General features: G+C 41.4%; 1 protein-coding gene across 5 annotated transcripts in view; it reads right to left on the bottom strand.

Annotated features, from left to right (window-relative positions):
* SRPK2 (SRSF protein kinase 2) overlaps positions 1 to 20,540 on the bottom strand; it is a 132,495-nt gene that overhangs the window by 2,796 nt on the left and 109,159 nt on the right. For 2 of the 5 annotated variants that reach the window (XM_052680883.1, XM_052680886.1), the window contains 6 exons: positions 19,412 to 19,658; positions 18,360 to 18,848; positions 14,186 to 14,286; positions 13,980 to 14,087; positions 3,491 to 3,560; positions 2,168 to 2,260 (listed from right to left, as the gene is read on the bottom strand). In XM_052680883.1, the coding sequence (XP_052536843.1) occupies positions 2,168 to 2,260; positions 3,491 to 3,560; positions 13,980 to 14,087; positions 14,186 to 14,286; positions 18,360 to 18,848; positions 19,412 to 19,658 (1,108 nt within the window). Of the gene's footprint in view, positions 1 to 2,167; positions 2,261 to 2,700; positions 2,794 to 3,243; positions 3,341 to 3,490; positions 3,561 to 13,979; positions 14,088 to 14,185; positions 14,287 to 18,359; positions 18,849 to 19,411; positions 19,659 to 20,540 lie in introns of those variants that run through there. The other 3 variants (XM_052680888.1, XM_052680887.1, XM_052680885.1) reach the window with 3 other exon arrangements.

The following is a 20,540-nucleotide window of genomic DNA, read 5'->3' as shown; positions in this document are numbered from 1 at the left end:
ACACAACTCATCCACAGACTCACAGACGTGCTGTGTCATCCTGCATGGGGCACGCAAGTCACACTATTTTAAGCAGAGCGGTCTGGCAAACTGATTGCTGTCAGCAGCTGAAATCAGCCGCCTGCAACCTGCTGCCCATCATGGGCAATATGATGTCGGCTCGGCGTCCGCCTACATCCCTGTGGTCATGGAAGCTCTAGGGCAGCCAAAGACAGCCATACCCCCAGCCTGCCTCTGGGAGCCTGAGCCAACCGCCTGGCAGTGCCACGTGCCCAGCAGGGCATGTCTGCCACCTCAGCACAGCAGAAGGCTCTCCTCATGGTGCCACCTGAAAAGCAGCTCTCTAGGCACTGTCATAAAGGCTCCAACTCAGTAAGACTGCAAATGGTCAATCCCTGGCAAGAGAAAGAGAAGACTGCTACGGCAACAGAAAGTGGGATGTGCGGCCCACGGCGTGTCAGTGCCCTCTTCTTTTTTCTGTCTAGTAGGGAAGGAGGGGACTGAGACAGAGGAGGGAGAGCAGAGTGTCCACTGGCAGTTCACATGGGGATGGTTCCAGCAGCACTGTGTCTCATGAGTAATACTGCATCACACTAAAAAAATAAAGAAAAAAGGCCGTCTTCATCCTTGTATTTAAATTATGTTGTTTGAGGCACTATATTCTCAAGGAAAAACCCGAACACATCCGAAGGCCTGGAAATCCAACGTCGCCATCCACTTTGTGAACAAAGTGCATCTGCCACAGGTATTTCCCCCCGAGCACTCCTGTATATTCTTCTTTCCATGCTCCGATGGCACAAAATGCACATCACTGCACACTGGGATACTGGTGTTGGGTGGCTGTCACCATGACACCTGAGGTCATGCCCTTCACATACTCCTCTTATTTTGTAATATGGGGGTTGAATTCAGAACCCCCACAAACCTGGGACCAGTGTGCTTGGGCAGCACGTGCACCACAGATGGGAGCTTCCTCCCAGAAGTTCTGTGAAGGCTGTAGAAGCTCTTAAGAGGATGGGATACAGTAACAACAATCTCTGTGTGGTCCAGACTTTAAATGATCACTTAAGTTCCACTCTGGGGATGCTGGGGGGTCCATTCCTGCCCTATTATTTCACTGTTTTGCACATTCCTGGACCCTCTGTCCTTGATTTGCCTGTCCCAGGTAGCAGCAGCTCTTGAAACTCATTGCCCACAGGTGGGAAGTGCTGCTGTATGCCCAAAGCTGCATTTCCCTGGCACTCACCCTGCTGTACAACAGCAGTTCCCAGCTTTTCCACTGCCACCACCGCTCTGTAAAAACCCAGCAGCCCCCTCTCCTCCACACTGAAGTCCTGGGCTTTCGGGCTCCCCAGTAAGGCAGCCACTGCCACTCTGCCTTCATTACCCCCACAGGGCCACAGTAGCAGCCCAGCAGCTGCCACACGCAGCTCCTGTGCCCCCCCGACCCCACACGGCCTCGTGGCCCAGCGCTGGCAGGGCAGGCCGAGGTGCTACCCCAGCACTTGACAGGGAAAGGAAGGGAAGAACACATGGAGAATTGCACAAGCCCTCCCGGGTAAGAAGCACGTCTTTCAGAGCAGCCTGGTTAAGTACCGGGCGCTAACAGGCCAGCATGTTTGTTGGGTTAAAATTCTGTTCCTGCGTGCAGTGACGCACAGCTCAGCTACGGCCCACGGCAGTGGAGGCGCTCGCAGCGAGAGCACGGAGCGGCCGCAGCGCTCTGTCCTCATCCACCCTCCTGCAGAGGAGGATGCAGAGGAGCTCCCCGTGCACGGCTCTGGAGCGCTGCCCTCTCACATCCCGTGCCTGCAGCCTGCTGCCCTCCCTGCGCGTCAGCGGGTGCCAGCAGCGCACACCGCAGGAGAGCACGGCTCTGCTCAGCAGCTCACAGCTGTGCACAGCTGACATTTACATCTGACGACAGACTCGCACAGACATTTGTAACGCTCACATGTTGCTGAGTGTGTCCCAAAAGGAATTTTAAATGAAATACTGAAACGAGTACCGCAAATTTTCACTTTCTTGAAAAATCAAGCTCACACCAGAATAATTTCCAAAGGAGAGCTCTCCATTAAATGGAATATGTCTCCAGTACCCATAAATGCACACACTCTCCTTTTGGATAGTATTATGCTTTAAATTAGTGTTGCATAAATACCGTTACCTTTTTTGGTGAAAAACTCCTTGGAATATTTCCCCAACATAGCGTATTTTCGAGGGATTTTTCCCAGCAGTTCAATGATCAAAGCTATGTGGTCTGCATTGGAGAACATTGCCAGCAAAACAGAAACATACAACAGTTTAATCAGTACGGTGCATGCACACACTAACACGGCCCGGTACAGACAGAAATAGATTGAGCCTGGCAAAAAGGCACACGCGGCGCCCCGTGGTTGTTCGGAAAGAGGCTTTCAGCAAAACCTCTTTCTCTGAACCACAGCTGAGTCTCGGCTGCCACGAGCACGTTCTGCTGCATACTTTAAGAGGTAGCAAACCGTTTTTTGTCAGGAGGTTTTGGTTTAAAAAAAGTACAATAAGAAATCAGTTTGTCACAGATTTCCGCATGTTTTGCTTTTCCAAAATAAATTATTGCTGCACGATTTCAGAAAGCGCTCCTCAGCGGGACGTGCTACCACCAGCAACAGCAATTCCACTTCTGTCTGCATCACGGCACCTGCCAAAAAGAAGAGGTACTACCTCTGCGATTGAAGAATTCCCGAGAATATTTTCCAGATAGAGCAAAGTGCCTTGGGATATTGCCTAGCAGCTCTATGATGTGTGCTATGTGGTCTATGAGGGAGAGAAAAAAAAGGATACGGGAGTGGAAGGGGCAGGGAAAGGATGGGATAAAAAGAAGAGGAAAGAAACTGGAATTAGTAAAAAATCAGAAATAGTTTCAAATCAACAATGTTTGCAGCAAATCCATGCAGAGGTTTCCAGGATCAGCAGAGCTCTGGCATCATTAGTAGCACTTAGGAACAATGAATGATGCCCACGTTACCACTGCAAAGGGCACTTACAAGCAAACAAGCATGAGAATGGACAGGTATACAGATGGAAGCAGGAGTTAATTCTCATTTAAAAAAAATTAGTAATCGTCTAATTCAGATAAAAATACACAATGTAAACATTATTCCAGTGCCAATCTTAGAAAATGCTACGGAGTTCAAATTCTACGCTTTTTTTCTAAACTAAGATGTTGTTATTCTCAGTCAAGTTTCCACACAAATGCAGTCTTACAAGAGGGGCAGTTTAATTCCTTCAGGCAGTTGCTAAGTAGATGAATATCTGCAGAAGGGACTTTTTGCCCACCCACTGCTACTGATGGAACTTACAACTAAAAAGAAAAAAATTGTATTTATGTTCTGAAAACAATGTGTTGCACAATTCACTCAACAACAAAAATTAAGCCCACTGTAAGCTTGCTAGAAATTTAAGAAGAAGGTGGAAATGTACAGAAACACGCAGTATCTCAAAGGGTTCATACCTTCATCTCTGGAATAGTCTTCACCAGAATGTGGTTCGAACAAATAATCTCCAGTTGCTAGCTCAAATGCCTATAATATAACATAACATAACAGACACTTTAATGGGTATTTTGGAAATAAAGCTTTTAATCTTAAAACGTCAGCAATACTTTGATCGGAACAAAGAGGGAACCAATGCTCCAAGCCAAAGGCCTGCAGTGGGACCTGAGGCTCTGCAAGGGCTACTCACCTGGGAACCACAGGTCCTGCCGTGGAGAACAGCATGAACCTGGGCTCTGCAGGGAGCCCCACGCTCAGCACCAACCACCCCAGCAGTGCAGCCCAACACTGCCTGCCTGCACAGCCAGGGCGAATGGAGGAGCTGGGCAAGGAGCGTGGGACCACGGCCTAGCCAGCATCCTGGGCCTTAGTTGTGTTAAATGCGTGCAACAGAGCTGAGACAGGTTCTTCTAAACAGAGGGGAAGGAGCTACGCTTGTACCTGAGGGCTAATTATCTGTCAGAGATAAAAATGCCAAGGACTGAAATACAAATGTCTGCACAGGAAATAAAATTCATTTCTAACCACAATTAATGACTTCAAATTATCAAACAGGGTAACCTTCCTCGTTGACTCTAAATCTACAGCAGTCTCTAAAAATGTATTTTTTATGCATCGGAAGTCATCAAAGTAAATACTGCGATCGTGGGGTAAATAAAACACCAAGGCTCACACTGATGAAGGAAATCAGAACAGACCGATCCTTTTGGGTCCCTGCGGTGCTCCCATGGGATGCAAACCCTGCAATAGGTCAAGACAAAACCTACGGGCAGCGTTTCTACTTATGAGCAGAGTTTCTCCTTTCAGATGTAACGCGAATTAAAAGCCTCAAAGGAATAAAATACTGATGGGAGCCTGTACTCGCGTACAAACATGGACCTGATTTGTCAAGCGATTCTCTTTCTGCTCACCAACTACCCAGGCAGCCACAGGAATCTAATTCTTTCCAGGTGGTGTAAATACCAAGCTGCTTTCCATCTCCAAGACCAGCAAAACCATTCCAAAAATCAGACAGAGCTTGCTGGCACAGCTTTATAAGGGAATTTCACTCGGTCAGAACATTTACTATAAAATACTTGTTTCCTGAAAATATACACTTTTCTGTTCCAATCCATGATCTGGAGTTGTTGAATCACCTGTAAATTTAACCTACTTACGGGCACTTGACTTTTTCAAGCTGTGAACTGCAGAGTGATCCAAGTGGGCTACAGCCAGAACAATTCAGTGCCATCTCACACAGTGGTTGAGAAAGCAAAAATACCCTTTGCTGACATTTTTGTTGATCCTACAAATGTCTTTCATTTCTGAACACATTACCACTCACAAACTGTCATTCATGTTTTTTCTTATTCTACTCCGAGTTCAAGATTGGGAGTTTTATTTTACAGCTTAAAAAAAATAAACTGAGAGACTTCATAAATTATTATCAGCTATTTAAACTGAAGACGTTTTTAGGATAGCAAGGAGCTACACATGGCCAACCCAACACGGCCAACCCAACATTGTTACTCTCTCAAGATGAGACTGAGAAGCCACAAGTGTCCCCTCTGCAGCCAAGGGAAATACATCCATTTAAAAACCAGAGCTAACTTTCTCAGCACACATGCAGAAGGAGCTGATTTCTGAGGGCATTAAGAAACCTCTCTCTTTAACACAGATTCCTAGAGAACAATGTAAATGTAGCTGAATTTAGTCACAAAGGTGAACTGCAAAGGAATACTGCTTCTGTCCCAAAAAATGAAGTATTAATAGCTCAAAATGTCTGCGTGGGATTAAAATGATTACATTGGAAAAACTGTAAAAACCTTTCAGAGAGAAGCATAAGAAACAAGCATTCCACAGCAGCACACAGAATTTTAGATCAGATGGTATTTAACGAGAGCTGCAAGCCCTCACAGATTTAGGATATTTATACCACTCTCCTGCTGAAGAGAAAATAAAGCTTTTCAAAATTGTGATGCTGTTCCCCTCTTTCTGTTGCTGTACAGCTTTGACTCCATGCCCGGGATGGGTGCAACCTCAGACATTTCAGTTTGTGACCCTCCTTACAGGCCTCAGCACCAAAACCATAACAACTCCTGAGTCAGACACGCAGGGACAGCCCAGAGACAGCCTTGCCCTCTGGGTGCTGCAATAAATACCTGCAACAACGCTCTTAGCATTCGTGCAGGAAAACCCCTCACATCTGGAACCAGCGGGCAATAGGTTCCTAGAGCCCTGCAGGGCAACAGCCGGTTAACATACGATAGATGGCATTCCCAAGACTTCCTTTAAAGGAGAATAAACCCTTGACTGAGGGTTTTACCATAAAGTAACCAAAACAGAGTCAGCATGAAAAGCATGTCGACAAGCAGGTAAACAGCTGAAAGGAAAACGAAACCTCTGGGTGATAACAGCCAGAGTTCCCCTTTTTAAGCTCATGTCCACAGTGGGTGCACCCAGCAGTGCATGCAATTACTGATAAGTGCCACCCAAAGAGCAGCTGGGATTCAGGACTCTGCCTCTGGCAGTACTCAGGTGCTCTGTAGGCACTGAGCACTTTTCAGTACTTTACACCCAACGGCAGGTACAGAGAACCACCCAGTTCATAACTGGGTGTCAATCTGTGATACAATCAGGACCCAGAGACCTGGCAGATGGTAAGAAGAGCTGAGGACGGCAGAGCACTCAGGGAATGCTGCAGGCTGAGCATGTGCAGTGCTGCAGTAACAAGCACATTACCAGGGCACAAGGGATTATTCCCCTCTTCTCAGCACTCACACCCACATCTGGAGACCAGTGACCAGCCTGGGAACACCAGAATCACAGAATCACAGAATTGCAGGGGTTGGAAGGGACCTCCAGAGATCATCGAGTCCAACTCCCCTGCCAAAGCAGGTTCCCTACACCAGGTCACACAGGTAGAGAATCCAGCACAGGAGAGAATCCAGAAAGATCAGGGGAAAACCTCTGAGATGGAAGGCAAAGGGGGGATTTACTTGTACTCCATTTCCTGAAAGGCAATGATTGAAAAGAAAGGTACAGTGAAAGGACAACAGGGAATAGAAACAGGTGGCAATATGGGAAATTCCAACAGGACAGAAGGAAAAAGTCCTATGAAGAAACTGGCGGTGCACTGGGATGGGCTGCCTAGAAAGGCTGTGGAAATGCCACCTGGCCAGGTACGTGACACGCAATGGGATGAGGCTCTGAACAACCTGATGTAGCCTTGACATTCAGCATGGTTCAAGCAGGAGCCAAGCAGACCACTGAACCTCAGGAGGTCCCTTCCAAACACAATACGCCTATCGTTTCTATGGTCCTGCAAATGCAAGCTAGCCGTACTAATGTAATTACTTTCCTTTTCAAAATATTCATTTTTTAATACTACGTTTTCTGACAAAAACTCAAAACTTTGAATTATCATCCTTTTTTTCTTAATGTTGACATTTACCTCAACAGAAATCAGCACTGCAACTATTATATGTAGATAACAAATGAGACAAAGCACACTTAACATATGGCACAAAAGCCCAAGGCAATCAGCCCTCCTTGCTGACTGCATTGGCAACTGCTACTCGCCACTTTTCTAAGGTTATCACGGGGAAACAGTCTAGACTGTTTCTCACCATCTGCAGATGGAGAACATTTCAGATAAATGGTCACCCTGCTGCTTTTGTAGGCTCTGGAGAGGCTGCGATTCCTTCCCTGCCATGTGGCTGTATATGAACCCACCACAATACTGAATTGTTGGCACTGCTATCTTACATTATGGATCCGTGTCGAATCACACAATTGGAAATAGCTACATTTTCAGTGTATGACAGCTGTGTACTCAATCTGGTGATTGAAAATGGCTGCATGCCTCGGGAAAGATGTCTGGGAGAGAACTAAAAGAATAATTCACTTGGCTTTCATCAGGCTCCCTGAATTCCTCTTATGAAGCCCCAGCTGAAAAAGGACAACAAACTACAGGCCAGGATTATGATTTCGTCAGACAAGATCCAGCTCTTGGACAGAGTTTCAGCCGAAATGAAGAGCTGTGAATGAGAAGACTTGCTGCTTTAAAAACAGGCTTAGATTTAAAAATGCTCTTCCACAGGTATGTGGGAGCAGGGAAACAAAACAAAACAGAACACAAAAAAAAGAGCAACAAGTGAGACAAGCACACCAGATAACAGTTTGCTCTCCCATGAGCATCTTACTCTGAATATCCAGGCAGTGAAAAAATATAAAAGGGATTTTGCACGGTTGCTGCTTGATAAGAAAGGCCAGACACACAAAACACAGACATGCAAGGGATGCTTAAAGAGGAAATAGTTTTCTGTTCTTTGATAAAACTCCAGTCTCAGAATCATGCAAATGCTGAGTGGCTGCTCTGGAAACTCAGTTCCTTTGAAAAACCACTTTCTTCTGAATGTTTCAGGTTGTCCACCCACCACCTTCAAAGCAAAAGGGTGTACAGTGATTAATAACAGCATTTTGTACTGTATCTGCCTACTGAAAAATATGTGCATAGTGACTTGAAGCTTTTCTTATCTCTGGCATTTCTTGTTTTCCATGTTTCTGCTTCTGTGCAGACCGCACATGCCATCACGCCTACGGCACCGCGCTGCTCACACATAGTGGCTGCAGTGGCACTCGTGGCCCTGCGATGACACGGCTGATTCCTCCTGCTGACAACACAACACAAAGAGCAGGTAAGCACAGCTCTCTCCACGTCACAGGGCATGATACAAAGAATTAAGCAAGGGGTTGAACAACAAGCATTTACATGTAACATCACAAGCTTGCTTCATATCATGCTCTGCTCCTTCTTCTTTCTGTCCTCAGAGCTCTCTCATATGAATAGAATGGCTCACAAAAAAAACAACCAACCCATAAGCTTGCTTGCCTGGTACCACAAGCTGTAATAGCATTCTCTCTTATTATGAAAGCTGTTTGCCTGCCCTCTTCTTCATCTCATCCTGGTAGTATTTCCTTTAATCATTTGTATTCTCTTTGGATAGAAAAAACAGCAAGTACAATTCTCTCCTTCTCTGACTTCCTGCCCATCTACAACTGTGACCTATTAGCTGCTTCTCATTTTAAAAACAAGGTGTTTCAGGAACCACAACTCACCAGGAAGCCAGCTCAGACGTGTTTTAAAAACATATTGTCTTGTTAATGTTCTAGCTTGCGATACAGTCATCTCCCCGCAGCTAAAACAAGGCTGTACATAACGAGCAACAGAAGTCAGATGATGACACTCATCCTTTCAGGTGCTTTTCCTGCCTCCAGTCCAAATAAAAAAAAAAATAAACAGTGGAATCACAGTGCTTGCAGTCGTTTCCAGGAGCAATACGAAGGGATGCCCTCAGCCAATGCTAGCTCCCTCATCCTGCCAGCAATTCTTGGCAGCAGCAGTGGAGTGCTCTGTTCCATGGCTTTTGAGATTCAGGAAATGCTAAATCATTCAGTGTCTCTCTTCAGTTTATGCTCTGCAGAAAGTGACCCTCTCAATAAAGCAAATGCAGAAATTCAGCCTGATCCAGGGGCAGTTTCAATTCAGCCAAAGGCACTCCTGGCTCCAGACCTCATCCTTTTTTGGGGATGAAAACGAGAAATGTACTTCTTCCTTGTTGGCATAATTAAAATAGGATTTAATACAGCGAGGGGACGCAGGATTTTGCAGAATATACTGTGAGGAGAGATTCCCAGCGTCTCACTTTGGATGAAAGCAGTTCTGCATCCCATGTAAGTAGGCCGTGCTGGTGAAAGAAGGGCACCGTGCAATTTCCTTTGCAAAATGTGCTGATGTCCAGCACATGGCTGTAACAATCATTCAGGCCCAGTCCATCAAAGTGGAAAAAAATTCAGTTACATTTTGTATCATTTTTTGCTGAGCAGAGAATAAGTAACCAACTTGTCTGCCACAGCCCTGAAAACCCCACTGGCACCTAACTCCATTAGCTCCACAGCACATCACGCATGCAGTGATTCTAAGCCTCCAAAGCTGCTCATCATCCTGCACTTTTCCCTTTTTCTTTTCTTAGGGCTCTAAAATTCATATTAGCTGAGCAGAGGACTGGTGCTGGCCTGAGAATACCTTCCTTCCTTCCCTAAATCAGGTTTCAAAATGTACTTTTCTTGTTTGGGGTACAAGAACTGGGCCGCGGTGAATCATCTAAATTTAGAAGATTCAGCCCACAGGCTGCAGGCTCACAGCGGTGCTTATTCACTGACATAACACCAAAAGAAAGGGAACTACAGGGTTTTTAGTGCTGAGTTATTTCTCCTTCTCTTACCTTGCATCAGTTACATCATAAGGTATTCAGGTAGGTAGAGTCCTTACATGATTCTTCTTATGTAGACTTCCAGCACAATTAATCCCGATGACAATCTCTGACCATATTCACACTAAAGATAATAACACAAATGCTACAATTCCGCTCTCTCTTAGGATGCTGCACCAAAATCATGGAGTTGGTGGCTCAGTGAAGCCAACCCATATGAGCAGAGCTCAGCCAAGGACAGCACTCCATGCAGACACAACGTACCATGTCCTAACAGCCAGATTAAGGGGGGCATTGTGAAAGAAGCTGTGCACACATAAACACAGATCCTTTGCATGCTCAGGGCACCGTAATTTGAGGCTTTTGTTAAAAACATCATCATCATCTTCATGCTTGTTACTAAAGAGCAAATAAAACCACTCAACAGATGGCATTAGAAAAAACAGAGTTTGCTGCAGAGTCTGTGGTACACCTCTGTGTTTGACAATAATTCTTTGTGCCTTAGGTACAAGTCAACACAGAAGCCAGTAGTTCTACTCGCATAATCAATGCTATTCCCAATGAAAGGGGTTGTTTCATTAACAAGCAAAAGGTAAGGAAAGACCTCAGGCTGAAATAAAGCATAAAGCACAAAATCAAGTTAAGACACCACGTGAAGCCTGGTCCCGATGCACTTCAGATATCCTTCACAAAATCTACAAACCAAGAGGAAAAGCTCGAGGTGTTTTCAACAGAGTATCCAACACGCTAATGAATACATAGCAGATGGCAAATCCCCTTCTATTCTGCAAGGCAAGCAGTCTTCATGCACGAGTTGTACTGGTGCACTGCTCTGACCGCTCGGGAAGCAGCCCTTCCACGAGGGTTTGGTAGCCATGCTGTGGAATTTGAACAACCTGCCCATGGCTTTGAAGCAGGAAGTCTTCTGTCAAAAAGAGCTACGCAGACACAGGAGTGAGGAGCTCACCTGGATCGGTCTCTGTGAGGACAATGGTCAGAAATCTCTGATTTGAGGGTCCTGGATACGCAAACATCTATCAGACACATTACCATGCAATTCTGTCCTTGTGAGACAAAAATATTTTCAACTTTCTGTTCAGGCTCAGAGAACAACGATTCAGAGTTTTGAACAACTGTTTTAAAAGCCTAATGTCTCATCTTTGCTCAAATACTGTCTTACTTTGCGTTCACCTTACTTCATACACGCATATTAGGAACACACTTCTGCAAGGTGTGTGTTAGCATTCAATAGATAAATTGAGACAAGAAAGCTTATTCAATATCAAAACCACTATGAGAATGAAGGACAGGATCTGTAATTGTATCACACCTCCCAGTGCAAAGCCAAAATGTCACCCCTTCCAGACAAGCATTCAATACTATTCTGACAGGGAGGTATTATTAGAGGAATTATCCTGAATACAAGCTCAAATTTGCAGTCTCTTGTTAACATACTGCTAGCCCTTAGCAACCCGCCCCTCCTCCCTTCTTTAAAGCAATTAAGGGAAAATACTAAATGCAGTTAGCACAGGGGTGAGTTGGCAGACATTATGTGTGCTCAGTGATATCATATTTCATATTTTTTATATATATATGTATACATATGAAGTAAAATAGGATGGATGCTTGCAGAGAATAAAATAACAGCAATACTGCTGAATCACTCATTTTACAGAGGACAGACATCAAAACTGTTCTTAATAACACTGGACCTGTCATATATGCAAAGCAAGAATTCAAGGAGGTGGAGAATCACCTTCCTCTCCACTGAAACTGTCTTAGCACAGCTCACAGAATACCTGAGCTGTATTTTCAGTCAGTCAGAGCAAAATAAACAACGCCTCCAGCTTCAGCAGACAGTCCCCTTTGAAAACATAGGTGTAAACACTGCAGGATAAACTGGCATAAATATGGAAACGAGCAAAGAAACCTAGAAGGATGTTTTCTGAATCACACCCAACTACAACAAAGAATCCAAACCTGAGGAAGCAAGTGAGACTGTCATGGCATCACAGCGCTTCAGAACCTCAGTTCTTGGATGCTTTAAGGACTGGAGAGAATCAAATCACGACTTCCAAAAATGGCCTAGATAATCAAGAGTTTGCATTTCCACACCAGCCGTGTTCCTCTGGCTTTTAATCTGTCAAAAACTCTCTGCAGAAAGACTATTAAGGTCTGCACAGTTAATACCGACCTCCCATGGTGCTTCCTCTGCTACAGGATGAGCACTTACACTGCCGTGACCCATTTCCTAACCACACAGGAATGAAAGCAGATCCTGAGGAGTTTCTAAACTATGAATTTTTGAGGTGATCTCTATCTTTTACACGACTGCACTTGTACAGTGAAGACAACTGCGTTCAACAGTTGTATGCCAGTGATGTAAGATTTCAGTATTTCTACTGTTTTTAAGGGCAAAAATACATCCGTAGCCAAAGACAAATAGAACTCCATGATTTCTGTCTCAAATGCTTTACTATATTTAAGCCTTATATATATAAAAAAAAAAGCAGAATTATTTTTTTCCCATGAAAATAATGAAATTTCATTAATAATTATGAATCTGAATTAAGACACCATCAGTGGGAGGGATTCTTTAGGTTCTGGGTTCATTTTCTTGAGCTTAAAAAGGATTTGCATGAAGAAAGCAAAAGAGCTTATGTAACATGAAAGTGAATGCAAATGGAAGGGGTAGGATGAGCCCAATATTTCCTTGCACGTTCTTCATCTCCCCTTATACCATACAGTGTTTTCAAAACCCATCTGGTTGCTACAAATACTTAAAATCAGGTAAAAGATCTTGCAGTATAAGAACTCATATATCGTGTCACAGATCCCACCCTTCAGAAGCCATTTTCTCTATTTAAAAGGAACAAGAAAGTATTTTACAACTCCCACCAAGTATCATTAGCAGGATGTAGGATGAACCAGGGCAACCTTTAGGACTGTACAGTAATACAGAGCATTCAATAATGTAACAAGATATCGAGTAGAACAGAACTTAGCAAAATATCAGATGTAAGGAATGAAAAGTTTCTATAGTACTCTTACAGTTAATTTTGGGAAGAATAAATAAAGAATTCAGGATCAAAACTGGGGAAGACCTTCTATGCTTTGTTTTCAATGTAACAGCAAAATTCTGCATTTTGCCTCAAAACGGAAGAGTAAATTTAGAAATGGATGCTCTTCTCCATCTGCTAAAACAAAAACTAGTACTGAACTCCAGAGAATACATACTTGCAGATTTACTTATAGTTAGTTACTTCCAACACATGGCTTGCTGAGCTTATAACATCTGTAGGATTTTATGTTCCTTTCAGTCCTCCTCCTCTCTGAGTTCTGCAATTCTTTTCATCACCCACGCCTGCAAACTGTGTCTAGTATTTAAGTGTTCTCCTCATCACACACTTACTCTTTTCAGACATGTATTTGTAAAATATAATGACTTGAATAAGTTTTCACTTTTTAAATAGACAAAGGTACTTCTAAATGTACTTCCAAATCTGTCTTTAATGAGAAAATGCATGCAGCTTACTTGTCCTGAAAGTGAGACTGCAAACAGAATCAACATTTCAGAAGGTGCAACAATTAGGCTTTCATTCTTCCTACACTCTGAAGCTTTTAAAAAATACATCACTTCAGTTTTACCATGTTAAAACAGATTGAACAGAACATTTCCACATATTTTTTCCAATAGAATAAATTCCTTCCCTTCAAGAGTAGTCTAAAGCTGTGATCTGCAAACCTAACCTGTTGAATGCTTTCACTTAAGTTGGCAAAATTTGAAGTATTTCAGGCTTTCATTACTTTATGCAAGGAAAAGGAAACAGGGCAGGATTGCATAGTCTAAGACTGGGACAAAATATGCAGTCATACAATTTCAATTAGATTTTGACATTTAAAATATACCCGTCTTTCCCTTCAAGCTTACATATTTTTAACTGCCAGTTTAAAATGCCTGAAATGAAAACTAGAACATTTCTCCAAAATACTTCCTGTTGATTAAAGGTGCTTAAAATACTGAAATAAAAGAGATCAATGATCAGATGCTTTCTGATAGTTTATAATTTCTAGTATTACATTTGTGTCAAAATATCAGAACCATCCTCATCAGATTCCTTCCCTCAGAAAATGACTATTTTCAGGATTTTGTTCTTGAAAAATACTTATTGTATACATATTGTATAGTTCTTACCATACATGCTGTACTCCAGATATCAGCAGGTGTACTGTAACCTGCTCCTATTAAAACCTCTATGGATCTATATTGTCTTGTCTGGATGTCTTCTGTGAAGTGCTTATGCTAAAACAGAAAGAATCACATTAATGGCAAAAATGAGCAAGAAAGAGGCCTCTTCTAAATAGTGAAGACTAGAGTCGAATTGATGGAGTTACACTTACCACCCAGCAGGCATTTCCCAGGTCAGCAATTTTAACTCTAATTTTATCTGCATTTCTTGGGTCCAGTGGATTCACCAGTAAGTCAGCAGCACGAGTTTTTGCTAACACAAACAAAAAGCAGAAGAGCATTCAGAACATGCTACTCATTCTCCATAAGCGACTTTGTTGAACATTAGGAGAAATTAAAGCAACATAAACAGATTTCTTACCTTGATTTCTAAACATCCTCACAAATACCAAGCACATTGTTAACAAACTGCCATATACCTATTATTAGAATATGTGGCAGAGTGGCTAAGTAAAAAATAAAGCATGTTCTATGACAAAAAATGCTAAAACTCAAACTCCATATGAAAGAAATTCTTTGAACAGTTTTGTTGAGAAAACGAATCCGTCTCTTCCATTCTTGGTTAAGGTACATGAAGTTTGGCTGCTGCTGTTGTTGTTTTTCGATCTGCCCTGCTGGAAAAGGAGTGATCAAAACGTGGTTGATTTCAGAGCCTGGGAGACTGTTACCATTTCACAGATAATTCAACTTTGAATCAAAGTTCTCTGAAGGATCTATTTGCACTGAACGTGATTCAAAGTAAAATTGCAAAACTGCGATCCAATCAATCCAGCAATCCTTATATTCTCCCGGCACACTGCAGATTGCAACATACAATGCTTGAGGACTCCTGCTTCTTTTTTTTTTTTTTTTTGTATTTTTACACACCACCTGCTGACTCCTAATGCGTGTGGGAAAGAAAGCAGGTTGTCTTAAATGAAGAAGAAAGAAGCAAGTATCACAAGTAAGACAAAGCAGAGGAACCATCACTTTCTTCATCTCAAAGCTACAAAAGCTCAACCAGAAACTGATGGTGAGACACGAAAGAGATGCCAGATCTGAAAGGCATCTGGGAATCCAATGGGGATATAATGATCAGTTAAACTTGCATAAGTAAATTAGAAGAAGAAAATGCATTACATATGAGACAAGGAGGAAAAAGAGAAGAAGTCTAGCGGTATGAGTTAGGAATGACTGAAATGAGATTCAGATCTTGAACCACTGGGACAGCAAGTGCAAATGGGCAATCACTAAATAATGGCCATCTGGAAAAGAAAATGGCAGAGCTTACCAGGGAAGAAAAGAAAACACTAAATGGCAGAAGATACAACAGGCAGTGACCTCAACAAAACAGTCCTCTAAAAGAGCTGCAGTTGAGCGCAAGACTCGAGTTTAAAAAAAGCACCAAAACAGAGCATAAAAGTAAAACACAGTGAGAGAGCATTAAAGCTGCACTCCAGCCCTGAAAAGACAGGAACTACTTAAAGTCTTCCCTTAAGACCAAGCAGCATAGCACGGTCTAATTTTTTGAAACACAAACCCATGCTTTATTCATAAAATAACAAGAGTCAGTTCAGTAGCCTTGCTATTGCTGAAATAAATCCTTCCCATACATCTTGTTGAAGCTGAAGGACTGCAGTAAATAAAGCAGGAGAATGAAGAGGGAAAAAAAGGCCTATTAGTAAGGCATCTGAAAATAACATTAGAAAGGATTTTGCAACCTCCCATTAACACAGGGAACAGCCAAAGGTTAACAGGCAAGTGCCTACATCCTTGTGTTCTTCTCATGAACTCAGCGAGTTTATGTCCTGTATTTTCTGAGAGATGAATGAGACACCTCGGATTCTGATTTTGACAAATACTGATAATTCACAACTGACTGTGAAGTCAAAAAAGCTGTACTTCTTAGCAAGTACTCTTAAAAAGCATCCTATGGTACTAAACCTGAGGGCAAACTTAGTGAGCATTTCTAATTTTCACTTCTAAGTGCCCTAGTTCTGTAAAACTGAGAAATAACACCTCCTCTTCTCACAGTCACACCATGACAATATACTTAGTAAACATTCAAACACTAGAATGAGGAGGAAAGTCATGATGAAATTAATAAATCTGTCCCTAGGAGCGTTTGGTCACACACAGTATGCACCTGAGAAAGAATTAAATAAAGGTAAAAATTTGACAGAAAGTAGTTGCTCGCCCACTGAATGCAGATCAGCCAGTACACTAGTGAGACCATATTACATAAGAATGTACAGCAATGGCTATATGGAGACAAGCAAATGAAGTCTGCATCCATACACGAAAAGAGCACTAAAGATATAATGGAAAAAGCAGCACCACTTGAATACTGAATGGCCTGCAACTGACATACCTTTCTTCATTCTAATTTAGCTTAACGGGCTGTGGGCACAGCGCTGAGCTGCTGGAGTTCAAGGAGCGTTTGGGCACTGCTCTCAGACAAACATAGGGTTTGAATTTTGGGCGGTGCTGTGTGGAGCCAGGAGCTGGACTCCATAATCCCTGCAGGACCCTTCCCTTGGGATATTCTATGGATATATGATTCTAAGAGGCTACAAAGCATTAAGAAGCCACTGTTTACGGGAGAACAGAATATAAGAAGATGGACTGGAAGACTTATTAGCTTGAATCTTGACATCTTGCAGAAATTCCGCTCTACTCAATTGTATTTTATTGCATATTTCTTGTCTATTTGCAGATTACCTTCTATAGATTCTATAATAAACTGTGTGAAACACTCTTCAAAGCTCTAAAAATGAGGAAATACACTCTACTATATTTTTCAATACAGCTGTGTTTAAGTCCAGTAACTTCATCCAGGACGACATTCATGCAGGCTCTCTGATTTTCTCTTGAACCATCTCATTTTCTTCTGTTTGCTTACAGATTTAGTCTTTCAATATTTTCCCTATTGAAGCTGAAACTCATGCATTTATACTTTAGCCAATGACACCATAAATAAAACCTATGGGAGCTATTTAATTCAATGGCAAAAATCCTGACGTTAAAAGGAAGCCAGGTTAAACAATCTCACAACACCTCTGGCCTTAAGTGTATGTGAATAAAGCGTACTTTCATATATCACCTTCTTTCTCTCTTTCCTGTGTAGATGACCTGTTAATGCAAATATTTTACAACAGTAACTTATTTAATACACTTTAAAACAAGTTCTAAAGCATAAAAAACCACAGTTTTACTTTCCTCTTAAAGTTTAAGATGGTAGATTTATTTTAACAGAACAAGGTAGCTTTTGTTTTGTGTTCCAAGCTGCATTGATCAAACTCTTACGCTGGAATGCATGAAGAGGCATCCAATTTACTTAAAGCATGCTTTGACTGCCTTTAAGGACATTATTACAATTGTCTCTTAACATAACCTATTCTATTCTACTCATTTGATCCTCTCTCCTTTTATTTTTTTTAATGTAATCAATGACCATGGTACTCGCAAAAGACTCGCATCAATTCAAACAATTCTTTATCTTACATTTTGTACAGTCATTAAAAACGAACACATGTGCTTCTCCTTGAAACCTGGTTATACGAGGTCAAAGTTAACCAGAACGTTTTGGGACCAAAGTAACTGAAAAGTCTCCTGTTCATTTCTAGACATCAGCTTTGCTTTTTTTCCATAACTCTTCAAAGATAGCAAATTTTAAATAATCATGACTGAGATTTTGCATTCAGATGATGTAATAGTCAATGAGTAAAATGTTCACTGCAGGCAAAGCCAAGAAGATTAAATCAGTGAGCAATGAAAAAAATGGTTCTCAGTAGTGAGTTGCAGCTGTGACCCTCTCCTACTATGACTAATCTGACCTCATATCCCATTTTATGCCCAAGTCTGGGCAGCGCCCAGGAAAGCAAGGATTTGGGAGCAATCTGCACACTGCAGAGGAGCAGTCTTTAGAGGCTGGCACGTGGGCACCATTTTTACAGTAGGCACCCTTCATAGTCAAGCAGGGAGCAGGCCAGAACATAAGCAGGTTTGGCACTCAGAAAGTGAAAATATTTAAAACTTCAGCTAAAAGTGAAGTAAAGGCAACATCACAGAATTCTAGTTCTACTTCTCAAAGTAAAGGAAATGGTGCAATAGAATCCTCCTCTATTACCAAAATGCTACTGAAAAATGTATGTGACAGCCTACTCAAAAGACTTGGAACTGAATTTTCAAGTGAAAAAAACCATGGCATTTGCATACAAACGTCACTGAACAAAGATAAAACATACATAAGGTTTAATTCCAGCACTCATTCTACAGTAAGGCATCACCTACAACTCTGAGAGACTTCAGGCATGGATGGCACATGCCAGCAAGAGTAATACTTACTTTTTGGCAAATCCCCAGTGCTTGAAGCTGAAACCGTTCTGCTCCTGTCATGAGATGGGCTGCTTTCCTCTCTTTCTGTTACAGTTGATCCTTCAGAAACAGCAGAACCACAAGCTACAGACTCTAGAGCCCCAGAGAACACTGAAGCTGAAAATTCAGAGAACTGTGACTCAGGAATTTTATGACGTCCATTTGGCAATTCACCATTAAACTGTTCATAAGAGCTGCTATAAGAGTAATCACTTTTTGCATTTGGCTCATCAAGATTATATTCTTCTGCATTTGGACATTCTTCCTCTTCGTCATCTTCATCTTCGATCTGTTGTTCCAATAGAAATGGGCCATTCACAATATGGCCATTTGTTTTAGGTGATTCTATCCACTTAGGGTCTGTAGGGTCATTGCTGACAAGTTCCTGCTCAACATCATCATCTTTTTCAGTGTTTTCTTTCTCTGTGTCTTCTTTTTCATCCTGATCTTCTGTTTCACCTAAAAATTTTAACGACCAACATATTAGATCATACATCAACATACCATCTCAAAACCAAACATTCACAAATGAACTCTTCAGTAAATACTTGACTTCCAACACAGTGCAGAAGGAACATTCAGAGACTTTAAAATCTAAGTTAAGGCAAGAAAGGGAACTAACAGGGTTGCTGGAAGAAAAAAAAATAGCAACAGAAAGTGGTTCAGGATAGTGTAACTGAGGAAACAATGCAAGATAAGAATGCTATGCATGAAATCTATAAACAGTTTTGAAAGCAAGAACTACAAATCCTTAACTCAGTCAGTGTCAAACAGGGATTCACCATAGAGATAGGAATATTTATAGCTTGAGTAGAACAAAAACACACACATAAAAATTCCATCAAAACTGAGATAGTTTATAAGAAAGCAACAGAAACAAGAAAGGAGTTAGACCTTAACAACTATGCTCCGAACCACCTAAGTTAAAAAAGAATTTTAACACAAAATGTTGTGAGTAAGCTGCAACTACTTTCCCTTCTGAAACAGTAGGTTCAAGGTCAATAAAAGCAGATGACACTAACCATCATCATTTCCAGTTTCTTCATCTACGACCTCTTCGAGATCAGCTGTTTTTAGTTTCACCTCTGGGTGGTACTCATCTTCTTGTTCATTTGATGGTACAGCTGAGGTTACATTTTCTTCTATTTTTTTCCTTTCGGCTTCTCGCTCCAGTTCTTCTATTTCCTGCAGGCGTTTTTCTAACAGCTCTGCTTGCCTCTTCTGTTTTTTCTTCATTTTTTTCTTTTTGTTTTTGGATATTTTCCCAACCTGAAACAGTAATAAAAACAAACCAAACAAAACCCTGAACAATTCTCCTCAAGGCATCTTACACCAAAAGCATGCAGTATGGCCCCTTTTTATTTGGAAGTACTGGGTAGTAATTTATATAGTAAATAGACTGTTGATTCTACTTTACTTCAAATGAAGTACAACCTCAGGTTATGCGTATCAAACAAAACTATAAAATCTTAGATGCTCATATATGCTTTTGCATTGCTGTGTATTAGACCCAAGAACAAAATACAACCGAGATGACACTATAAAATTCCTATAACCTAAACCAGAACAGTAATTTTAATCTAGATCAGCAGACGATACTATTGCATGTGGAAGATGTTCTGCTATCATACCTATTTTCTGCATATAGACTATATACACCATTTCTCTCTCTGTACAATGCAGGTAAGGCTCATCAAAAATATGCTGAGAAAAATTGCATAAGAAATTCAAAAATACTGAAAATACTAAAGAATTTGAAATAAGTCCTTTGCTGTTCAGTTATTTCCCTGTGAAAAGAAAGCAGTTTTATTATTTTTGGTCCAAAACATATGATTCACAAAGAACAGATGGTGATCATTAAACATTTTGCATTTTATATAACATAAGGATTAAAAAATCCAGAATCCAGGTCTAACAACAAAGGAAAAAAAAAAACAAAAAACAAAAAAACAAAAAAACCCAGATTCTTGCTAAGGCTGAAACAATTTATTATATTTTAATTGAATTCTGACTTCTAATTTTACTAGTAGATAAATTAGCTTAATCCAATCTTCATTCATTGTACAGATACCACAATAATACCATAATAAATATCTTCAAACAGTTCAAAAATGAAGTGCAATAAACAATGAGAAACATTCTTTTCTCAAA

This window comes from Tympanuchus pallidicinctus, unplaced genomic scaffold (genome assembly GCF_026119805.1).
Source record: "Tympanuchus pallidicinctus isolate F22 unplaced genomic scaffold, pur_lepc_1.0 scaffold19, whole genome shotgun sequence".
Lineage (NCBI taxonomy): Eukaryota > Metazoa > Chordata > Aves > Galliformes > Phasianidae > Tympanuchus > Tympanuchus pallidicinctus.
Note: the sequence above shows the minus strand (reverse complement) of the source record. Positions and strands in the feature narration are given on the sequence as shown.